This window comes from Simochromis diagramma, unplaced genomic scaffold, assembly GCF_900408965.1.
Source record: "Simochromis diagramma unplaced genomic scaffold, fSimDia1.1 OVJJ01000802.1, whole genome shotgun sequence".
Classification (NCBI taxonomy): domain Eukaryota; kingdom Metazoa; phylum Chordata; class Actinopteri; order Cichliformes; family Cichlidae; genus Simochromis; species Simochromis diagramma.
In genome coordinates, this window is record NW_024387492.1 from 1093806 (window position 1) to 1105705 (window position 11900).

At 38.3% G+C, this 11900-nt stretch overlaps 1 protein-coding gene across 1 annotated transcript; it reads right to left on the bottom strand.

Annotated features, from left to right (window-relative positions):
• Positions 1 to 4019: 4019 nt before the first annotated feature.
• On the bottom strand, positions 4020 to 8836 carry sf3b6 (splicing factor 3b, subunit 6). The gene is made up of 4 exons (XM_040017967.1): positions 8695 to 8836; positions 8088 to 8206; positions 5183 to 5321; positions 4020 to 4497 (listed from the first exon to the last, which is right to left on the bottom strand). Exons 1-4 carry the CDS (start codon positions 8722 to 8724, stop codon positions 4408 to 4410), a joined length of 378 nt encoding a protein of 125 aa, XP_039873901.1. The 5' UTR covers positions 8725 to 8836; the 3' UTR covers positions 4020 to 4407.
• Between the last annotated feature and the right edge of the window lie 3064 nt (positions 8837 to 11900).

Here is an 11900-nt window from a genome sequence, read left to right on the forward strand (position 1 = left end):
AAAACATTCAAATTCAAAATGAGCTAATGTTTCTCTTAAAGCTGTTCTCAGTGATTGTTATTAAACGTTTTAGTTTTCACCTGTCTAAGCTTTATTTTCATCACTTTTAATAGTTTAACTAATACTTCTACTATCTCCTCTTTGGTTGTTCTCTTTTTCCATTATTCTACTTATTTCAGATGAATTACACGTCGTGCAGCCGTGATGACAGAGAACATTTTCACAGTCCTATAAAACATATCAGACTTTCTTACTGTTTCTGTGGGAAGGAAGACAGTAAGGAGCACCGACACTGACAAAACAAAACAACAAAACAATGTCGTTAGTAGGCAGCCTTTGTATCGTGCTGCTATTCGACCGCTCAAGTCACACCATCATTAAGGGTTTACATATTAAGCCAAACTAAACACACATCTTATCTGATTAAATCTTTATTGATACTAAATCAATACTATAGAAATAACAACTAATAAATAAGATATTTCAGCACTTTTCATACAACCAATAATTTAAAAAGAACACTGATGTGGTTATTCGGTCTCTGCAGTCACTTGGTGCTAACTGAGAGTTTTAAACAGCACTCAGGACTCTTGGCCCAAGAAACACGACCGTGTACTCAAAATGTTCATTTATCACAGTGGGTTCTCCTACACACTGGGATACACATCTGTTGGCTTGACCAAACTGGCCACATTGATCAAGTTTTCTGTTCCTAGGCAGATGTTCAGCAGTAACAGCTGGAAGGTCGTCAACAAGAAAAAAACCCTACGAACAAATAATAAAACACGTCAAACGTCTTTGTGTGAGCGTATTCGCTCACACAAATGGTGACAGAATTACCCAAAATAAACTACACAAAAACAAAGAGTGAAAACGTTCCATTGAACACAAATGTGTAAAATCAAGTACATTTCCTCACAGCTACACTCAAGGTAGGTTGGTAGGTTTTAGCCTACATTAATTATTTCCAATTCAATCCCAATTATTTCCTGTTTCACTACATTTAAACTTCCATTCTATACTTTTACACAAGGGCGTAGATTTGGTTTTGGCGTTGGTGGGGACGGACGATCCGACCACTGAACCTGCCCTGTTTCTTTTTTTGTCCTTTTTGTCTTTGCTTCTTGATAAAAAAGGAGAAATATACTTGCCTACATATGCTATTCTACCTGCTTTTAAACCATTTAAAATTACAATTCATAGTTTTATATGTGAATTATGTAATGTTAAATTACTATTAAACAAATGACTGACTAAGTATTTCAGGCTTTAGTTTACTTCAGCCATAATCCATATAAATCAGGTATCATACAAAAATAAAAATGGCTTCAAATACAGTCATGACAATAAAAGAATATGACTTGAAGGACTTAACAACATTACTTCAGTTATAGTACACCAACATCTGTTATATTTTGGCACTAAGTGAACACTGAATGACCTGCTGGGTTTTGTCCATAAAACTACTCGTCTAAGATGACCACAGAGTAAAAGATCTCTCAGCAACATTATGCAACAGTTTAGGCACTACTGCCCCGATCAAGACAGTGAGCTTTTTATTCTAAACATGAACTACGGTTACAGCAACAGACATGGACTACATGTCCCACACAACAACTCAATGTCCACTGTGTGAAGGAGCCACACACAGGCCTGCTCCTCTCATTAACTGAGGTAAACTGCTGCTGGCATATTGGTTTTACATCTATGCTGTCCAGCCTCTCCTGGTGGACACACAGCAGCATTGTTTAATCTCATTTGAGTCATTGTTGACCTTAGCCATGTTTTTAGTCTTCTGAGAGCACTGAAGCTTCTTTCATCCTCAGTACCTGCGTTTTATCCTCAGATTAAAATTATTATTCTGTGCGTGATGTGCCTCACCTTTGGCCCTGGCTCCTCCCCTCTGACTGCACTAGGACATATTGCCACCTGATAAAATAACACATTGATTCGTGCCATATAAAAAATGAGACGTGTCAATTCAGATTCTTTGTCAAACATACACTAATGAATCATTTTACATCAGCAGCCTGACAACTGTCATGATAATAAATACTAGTTAATCTATAGCACCAAACCATCAGTCAGTCACCTGTGACCTCGCCTCTCCACCTCTGAGCTACAACATGGCAGAGCTGCCTCTGTCACCTGATGAATAACAGTGAGACATTCCACATACATGCAGTCACACATGTGCTTCAAATACAGTCATGAACCAATCAAGTCATCATCCAGTTTCACCTGTGATCTTGTGTCACCATTACTCTCTGAGCTTTGTGTTGGTTCTGCTGTCACCTGACAAACAGGACATACATGACAATAAGAATAAAATGTGCAGCTGCTTCAGTGTTTCTGTCAGTTTGTGCAGATCTTGACTCGTCAGTAATGTTTGTAGGCTGAGTGCATTTTTAAAACAATTTGTGCAAACTGCACTACAAGGTGGAATATTTGCAAAATCATGACGACCTCATGATATTTTGTCTCAAAGATTAACCCTATGAATACGTCAGAGCCATTAGGATGAAATTATTGTGTCACCAACATTTTAACGTTAGACATATAATTTTAACAGCCTCTGTAAACTAATATCCTGGCTGCTCGAGGCTGCTGTTTTCTCCGACAGCTTCAATCAAAATTAGAAATGCTGCTCTGAGACTGAGAGAACTAATAGTGCTGCATGTTGTGCAGTTAGTTTCCAAAACACGTTATTCATGGTTACATACAGTTTCAGACTGAGGTGGGCCAAAGCCTAGCATAGCCTGTAACGTTATTGTGACACATTTTATGAGTGAACTTGGCTTTAAGTGACTCACAGGTTTCTTTGAAAAACACTTTCTTATACCCGGGTTCTTCCTCTTTGCTGCCGTCCTCCTCTCCTCCTCACAGCGCAGGTTTGCCGCTGCTAAAACTAAACAGAGCTCCCTGAAAGGCTCAGCCAATCACATTGGCCATATTTGTCACATGATGTGGACTCCAGTAGAGGACGTAATTTCTTTCTGCACCGCTGGGTGAATGAGACGCTGAGAGATCGTTTTTTTCTTTCTATCGGGTTTGATTTCTTTACTCGAAGAGATCAAATTATTGGTGGGGACACGTCCCTTCCGTCCAGGCTTTTACAAAGGAAATATATAAAGTGTACAAAACCTGGATTAAAGATTCCACTTTACATTTGTGAGTCCTCCGAGACTGGGATCGTTCGCTTCTAAAGAACCACGGCAATAAAACAAGATGTTATCAATCCACTGAATGTCAGAAGTGATGTGTTTAGTCTTGTTTACTGTACTTAACAGTCCAGTTAAGCATAATTAAGGAAAAGCGATTAATCCGGTTCCTGTAAGTGTTGAGCTGGTAGTTATTATTAGATAATTACAGTACGTCCTACTATCAATCAATAAAAAACAAGTACTGTTGGAATTGTTTTGGATTTGCACTCCTTGCTGTGATCTTCAGCCACACATGTACTGTCAGCTCTAACAGGTACTTGATGTAAAATCCAAATGTGGGTCCTTATTTCAGATTTACTGGTATACATAAAAATAATGCCCTAGTTTACTAAAAGGCCATAGAAAACCTCGTAATGACGCAGCTAATAAAATCATCTGAAATGTCCTTGTACAACCACTAGGTGTCACTATTAAGGAATGATTTAATGTTTATATTAAAATTGTGATCGTCTTTTCTTCCTCTGGAAATCCTGCGTTTTCCTGGTAATACTTTGGAATGCAAACACTGTTCAGAGGAAGTGACTGAGAAAGCCTGTGGTGTTTACCCATGACTCTGCACACCACTGACTGCACAGAGGTCACCATGCGGCTCTCGTCTCCACACTCATCATCCCACTGAAACCCCAGGGATGCATCACAAGCCATTTAAAACCTGAGGCAAACTAAGAATCGGCCGACCCCCTAACCCTTGTGCAAATGTGGAAAATGCACAGTCTATTGATCTAAATGGGTTCACGCAGAGGACAGCATTTCCACTAAATTACATCTACGGTATGTTAAAAACACAAGGAGATGGCAGCTTTTAGAAAAAAAGATTTATTTTATAGAAATGAAAATCCATGGTCAGCTTTAAATTAAAAGTATGGAGAGAAAAGCAATGTGCTCTAGCAGACTTTAACATGTTGCCCTGGGTGAAAACTAGGACGTGTCACCTGCTAAAGAGGTTGTCTCGCTTGTCAATCACTTTGACAGGAACACAACAAAAATTTAAAGTTAAACTGACAAGCAGATTTTGCCCTGGTCTGAACTCAAATACTGACGGTGTAACCAGGTTCATACAGATTTGATCATGAAAATCAGAAAACCAAAATAAGGATGTATAATCAACAACTGTACTAGAACAAACCAGTCCAAACAGAGCAACATGTCACATCTAGAACTGAAAAGAAATGCTTTATGAAGACTACTTTGGAGGGTCTGTGTTGATGCCGTATTTCTCTTTTAGCAACTTCAGCTGTTCTTCTTTCTTTTTTGTGTCCATTTTCTGGAAAGCCTGCGAAAAGAGTTGATTAAAAAAAAAGTACATGAATATTCTGTTCATATTTTATAGAAACGCAAAACTATATATTATTTAATATTAAAACGCAGACTAAGCCCTGTTCTGTGAGAGCACTTTGTCCTCATTTGTGTGTCGGCACTGCAGGGATAGTTTGGGGAACTTTAAGTCTTCATACATGTTTAGAAGTAGCTGAGGAAATACAACAAAATGCTGATTCATTAAAGCACAATTACACTTGATTTTCTGCCTTTGGCATCTAAACACTGAAAAAGTGAAGACTGAAAACAAAGGATTACAACAAAGTTTTAAAAAAAGCCATACCGGCTGTATTTACACCCTCTGTTTCTTCTCAATGTAGCATAAAAGCATTTAAGTGACGGAGGGGGGCGGTGCTACAGCTACCCTGTTCCTCTCGTGCTGGCCAAAGACTCGAGCTCTGCTATCATCAGGAAAGCAATGACACAGCTCTCATCACCATCATATTGGATGTTTTGCTGTGTCATTCACCAGCTGGCTGTTAGGTCATGTTAGCAGTTATACTGTCAGCTCAAACGCAAACATTGAGAAGCCTTGAAGCTATCGATGTAGCTTGGAGGAACAGAGTTACTTTCAGGGACCTCCAAGAACCATCTGGTCCAAAAGACCTTTGTGCCTGCAGTGATGTAATGCTCATACGTACTCTGTTTGCATTGTAGTAGAGGACCACGAGGTAACGATTGCAGACATTGAAGCCTGACAGGTGGTCACAGGCGTTCTTGGCATCAAAGATGTCTTCATATACGACATAAGCGGTTCCTCTTGTTTCAGGCGTGTTCCCCCTACGAAAAACATCAGACACAGGAAATCATTACCAGACCTACACCCGATGGTGGGTGACAGTGGGGCATTTTCCTGTTTTCTTAGCCCTCTCTTATTTCCTGTGTTATTATTGTATACACATGACAGCGGGGTGTTTTTTTTAATTAAATGTTAGACCTCCTCTGAGCTGAATAAAGTGGACTTTTTAAAAAATGATTACTTTACTGGCCAGGACATCCAGGAGCTCTCTCGCTGCAATGCAGGGATTACACGACCTTTGGGACATGCCAGTATAGTAACCTTATAGTTCTGGGACCGTGCATGTGCAGCTGGTGCCATTGCACTGAACAATCACATGGACTAGTCTGCATAAAGGCAAATAAGAGTCCACACAGGTCTGTTGGATTTTATGTTCTTGAAGAACGCTGGCAGAGTCAGAGCTCTGGTCAGGACCATCTTTCTTCTCATCAGCAGTGGAACTTTTAGCAACCTCATCGTCACTAACCTTAGGCTGAGTGAATTTAAAAGCACTGTGATTTTAGCCATTATTTACTTGTTTGAGGTTATGGTCCGGCTAGCTTTGGATTTACACTGTTTGTGACTTTTTGTGGAGATTTTACTGGAACGGACTGTCATCAGATCCAGGAACATTCGCTTAAATTTGCCCACTGCCTGCATGCTGAAAACACAACTTTAAGAAAGCGTGCTACATTTGCTAAATATCTCACCTGTTTATCCCCTGATTGGGGATAGTGGCTTTGTTAGCGACATTTGTGGATCAAATTCAAACCTCGAGCGATCTTCACCCAGTACAAACACCTAAAACTACATTTATTAAGACTAATTTAAAACATGGAGCCCTACTTTTAAAAAACTGTCATGTCAACTATGCGCCCCAGGGCAGCTGTGGCTACAATGTAGCTGCCATCACCAGTGTGTGAATGGGTGGATGACTGAATGTGTAAATCGCTTTGGGGTTCATGGGGACTAAGTAAAGCGCTATACAAATACAGGCCATTTACCATTTAAAGCATTAGTTTTCAGCTAGTTATCCATCCGGATACTGTCCACAGTGAGGGGGGGAAAATCTCCATCCGTTACATTTTGGCTTTGCTTTTTCTCACTTCAACTTTGAAGTGATGCACTCAATGAGATAATGTGAAAGAAGTATTTCTTTGTCTTTTTTGCAAGATTTTCAAGTTGAAGAAGCAGCAAAAACAAGAGAAGTCAATGCTTGACTCTGATAACTATAAGTTTATATATTCTATCAACCTTTGTATATGATTCTATGCAGAGTGGTTTTGGTTTTGTTACAACATTTGTAAAGTTTCTTAATAAACATATTTGAGGATCTAATGGAGAGGGTAACTAAAGGTTTTGACATAATGTTGGAAAAGTTATGCCAGAATGTACCTTTGTGCAAAACCACGTACTGTGCAGGAATGAACCCTCCTCAAGGCTACATCTAAAGCACAGCCTACATAACGCTGGTTTATATTTATGCAAATTTTTTGCCGAATTGTACGTTTGATGGAGAAAGTCATAATAGGTCAGTCTGTATCTGCAATTAATGGTTGCACTTAAACATTTCTGACATAATTGCGACCCTCGTTTTGCATCACTTGTTACATGCAAATCACAGCCCCACATCTCCCTTGACCTGCGACCCCGGTTCTGGAACAGCACACATTAAGACAGAATACACTTTTGAAATAAGACCAGGCGAGTTTCCTTCATGGAGCAGTTTTTAACCAAGTGGCTTTAAGAAAAGATCTTAACTGGAGATATAAAACAAAGTTTCTTCAGGACAGATTCTTCTTCCTCAGGTCATCAAAGGACATCAGGGATCCATTCTCATAGCAGTCCTCCACATAATGTCATTATGTCATTTGCTAGAAGATTGATTTTTATGTACCATCTACCCCACTTTGTACTGTTTATCTCTGAATCCAGTCTTATTATCTTGGCTAGAAGCTCCGGGCTAATACAAAGTTTAGAGGAAATGCTTCAGAAATTCAGTCGTGATGGTCATAGCTTGCGGTTTCTTGCAGTCAGTGCTCTAACTCAATAAAATTACCACCAAATTCAAATTTAGATAAGACTTTGAACAAATAATTTGCCATAATACAAAACTATTAGATGAGGAAGGACAATTTGTTTAGCAAAATAGCGTAATTTGTTTTCACCTCTTCCTCTGAGGCTGCCATTTTTTGTTTTTGGTCTGTCTATTCTCATTGTGAACACACCAATGAATGCTAAGATTCCTGATCATGCATCAGTAAGGAACTTAGCTATGTTTCAGATCTGATACACATGTCGTAACCCATTATGGTGTAACCTGGTTGGAAACACTTGGGAAAAGAAAGACTATTTTATTGCATACAACAGTGCGTGCCACAGCCTGTGGGGCATCTGCTCTGCCAGCCCTTCTGTCTGCTCACCCAAGGTACCCTGGAGCTAGCTAACAATGCTTAGTCCTACAGTGGTGGACAGTATGTCCTTGGTTTTTTAACATGGAGAAAAGTGACCTCCTTAGACTGCTTTTAAGTTTTAATGTACTTGTTTTTTACAGAGTTATCAGTTCTGTGACTAGTTAGCTAATGTACAGTAAAGTAGCAGAAAGATGTAGTGCTTTTATGTCCACTTTAAATAATTGAGAGATTTGAATAACATTTGAAGATATTGGTCAAAGATAGACAAAGACAGATAAACGTGGAGTCCAACTCCAAAATATGACTTCATGCACTTCAACTGCTATTTCTGAAAATCTACAGTGAAACACTTACGTCCTGATTTGTCGTATTGGTCCATATTTCCCAAAGATATCATACATTTCCTCTGCTGTGATCTTATAAGGAAGATTCCTGACATACAGGATTCTGTTCACCTCAGGAGGTAATCGGATCTGCAGCACAAAAGCACAATAAAACAGTTCGGATAAATAAACACTGTTGAGGTTACGACTACTGACGAGCATTCAACACAAAGCTACCGCGGAAACGTAGCTTGTAGACATTTAACTCAAACCTTGCCGGAGTTAAGTTAAATCAGTGGTAAACCGTTTTATTTTCTTCCTTTTATTTTACCCACCAGCCCCTTCAACCCTCTCCTGCCCTTACGTATATAACTCAGATATTTAAACTAACGACCAAAGCCCGAACAGCATCAATCATCTCAAACAGAAGACGACTTTAACTGTGTGCTGAAGATAGACATCATAAAAAGCACCAACGAGAAACGTTACGATACAATGTTGTTGTTTTCATTTTGCTAACGTGCTAAGCGGCTAACCGTGCGCTAACACAAGCTAAGGCTAGCTTCGAAGCTAACTGAGCTAATGTTTCTGAAGCTCTATTTATCACAAAATTCACAGTCCCACTTTCTCACACTTACATTAGCGCGTTTTGCTGCTTGCATAGCCATTGTGACGGGTTGTTTCGTTCAAATTAAACCCACGAACGATAAACACGCAGTCCCACCAGGCGCTCGGCTCTTCTCGTCAAAATGGCAACGGAAGCTGACTGGTGACGTACTTCCGATTTCCGATTGAACCCAAACACAGAGCTTTCCACCAAACCACTCTGTCTCATTTTCCTAACCTTTAAAGGTGGATAGGTGTTTCTCTCTCACGCTCCCCCAGTCTGTCTACTGGTTTTTGAGACCTATATACTAAAAAGTACTGATTTTAGTATAGTCACTGGGACTTCTTGTTTTAGGTTTTTAGGTGCTTCCCTGCTCCACAACACTTGATTCAAATCACTATCTTGTTACCAGGCAGTTGTTGCATTTAATACCAAGCTGACCACTGGAACACAAAGTTGTACTAGCTTACAGGTAATGGGAACAATAATGTTTTATAGAGGGAAAGATTGTGATTGAACAGTTCAGCTCATTCCCTCAGGAAGGATCATGAACTTGACTGACAGTAAGAGAGTGGACCCCAGACTTTGATGTGAGAAACAGTTAAGAGGTCATGGGTATCAGTTAAGAGTCATGCATATGGGGCGAGTAATATTGGGTATGCAAATGATATATGTACGTGTGTGTGTGTGTGTGTCAGGAACTTGTAGAACACTTTGCAAAGGGAGATGTCTCAGTTTCGTTAGGTTCTACACCAATAGTGAAGTCAAGAATAGTCAACAGATAGAACCACATGGGCCTATAACTGTGCTTACAGACTAACTCATTCATGCATGAGCACAGCCACACACACTTATTTGGTTGTTGGATTAAATGTTCAAATGAAAATTACTTTCGTGTTTGCTAAAAAAAAAAAAAAAAAGAGCTTTGGGACGAAGCCAGAGTTTTGACACTTTGCTCACAGCTTTGAGCATCCATGCATCCATGTGGCCATTACGCACTGGTTCTGATGACATCTCGCCCTTCTAAAGACAACACTCCTCGTAGCAACTATCACAGCCACAACAGGCGCAAGATATGATTTTTTTAGATATTAGATTTCGTGCCACAGACTTTCTTCGTCACATTTGCGTGACTTATTTAAATATTCTGCCCCTTGCAGGATGACTACTCAAATCACAAGAAAATGTACCTTTTGAATACAGCACTAAAAAAAACAAATACTATGGCTGTGAGCAATAAAGCATAATTATCATATATCCTTATCTTTTATATAATTATAATAAAAACTTTGGTTAGGGAGGGGGTGTTCACTCTGATTTCCCAGATATCATAAGCACTTTTACTCTTTTGAGATGACAGTCTCTGCTAAATGAAAAATGCAACATTAGCATCCTTGCTCTTCTTATTACATGACACAACTGTGTGGCAGGTTGCAAACACATTATTAAAGGTCTGTGGTACCTTTATTACTGTTCTTACACTGGTTTTGTAAGATAAGGGAGCAGCTGTGTGATGTTAAATAAAAACACGTGCTCACATTTAATGATGCTGAAGTTCTGTAATCATACCAGTGCTTAGCTCTGCAAATGTCTATGTCCGAATATGAGTACTCATACTGCTAGTAGCTTTTGAACTTTATCTGCATAGAGTGGCACTTTTCTTTTTGTCCTGTTTGTGTAGAGGAAGGATTCTGGTGAAATAACTCCTGAGGCAACCTTTCCTCTTTCCTCCACCCACTTCTGCAAAAACATGAGCTCTTAAACCAGAACATAATTAAGCTTTCTTTCTTTTGGCATTTATTCACTTCAAGACAAATATGAGTCACAGCTAATTCATAGAAAATGCATTTCTCACCACCCTATTTTTGTCTTATTTTCTCATTGTGAGTTCTTGAAAATATTTTTTTCTTATGGAAAGTTCCAGCTCATATCAATTCTGAGGAAATAGCAGGATTTTGTTTTTACACATTATAGTTTCCTGAGCATGTGCAGTTTTCAAAAAGTACAAGGTATTTTGCGGTCTGCGCATTTCTTACTGTAAGGTCAGGTCAGCTGGCAAGATGATTCAAATGGTCTTTTTAATTAATAAACAGACAATAACTGCATACGTTAATATTTTTATATATAAAAGTTGCTAAAACAAATATTTTACTTTCAAAATAAATATTTATTGCCATTAAAATTAAACTAAAACTAAGTGGGTGTATTTCTGCTCTGTGTGTTTTGGCCAGTTTTACCCCTAACAAATACCTCATGTCTGTTCCTTATATATATATATATATATATATATATATATATATATATATATATATATATATATATATATATATATATATATACACACACACACCTCATATATCTAACCTCACCCAAACTATTTATACTGTCAGAGTGCTTGGTTACAGCATTGGTACAACCTGTTTTATTTTTGCACCTGTTAACAACAACAATTGGCAAGTGAACAATATTAACTAAGTAAAATTTTATTTGTATAGCACCTTTCAAGATAAAAATCACAAAGTGCTTCACAGAAAAGCTAAAACATAAAAACAGAAATCAACCAAAGGCAAGTTTAAAAAGATGAGTTTTTAGCTGTTTTTTAAATATTGTATGGCAAAACCTTACAATAGCCTACAAAGAGAACCCTGTGATAAGTTGATGCACTATGGACAAAAACTTGGTGACAGTAGCAAGGAAGAACAGCCTCTACAGGAAAGGAACCAAAACCAGTTCTATGGACGGAAACCAGCTGCATAACTAATAAATAGTTTAGGCTCTTTCTCCGATTCTACTTTTGGTAACTTAAAAAACCCCAAAACAACCCCCCCCCCCCCCCCCCCCACCAAAAAAAACAAACAGGTAAACAGTAATCTGAGAGTAAAGTGCTCTTCTAAGAGAATATAATAGTTTGAGTTCTTTAAGACATGTTCAAGACAAATATGAGTCACAACTAATTCATAGAAAATTCATTTCTTGGTACGTTTTATAGTTTAGAAAGTATACATTAAAGTTGTATTTTAAATATTGTTATTCTTATTTATGGGAGAAGTGTGACCTCTCTAGTGAGTGTTCCTACTTTAACTGAATGCTTTTCAGATAACTTTTAAAAAAACGTGACAGATGGGTCATTAACAAATTAATTTTAAAAAATCTAATAAATCTAATTGTGGAATTTTATTTCATTTTATATTGCACCATATACTAATATGAGCACGGGACAAAAAAGGAAAAAGAAAA

Bases quoted from the DNA above. Each gene is read 5' to 3' on its own strand.
- sf3b6 (XM_040017967.1), bottom strand. From the start codon at position 8,724: ATGGCTATGCAAGCAGCAAAACGCGCTAAT. The intron at 8,207-8,694 runs GTAAGTGTGAGA...TTTGTGCTGCAG, and splicing joins AAGCAGCAAAACGCGCTAAT to ATCCGATTACCTCCTGAGGT. The intron at 4,498-5,182 runs GTACGTATGAGC...CTCTTTTCGCAG, and splicing joins TCTACTACAATGCAAACAGA to GCTTTCCAGAAAATGGACAC.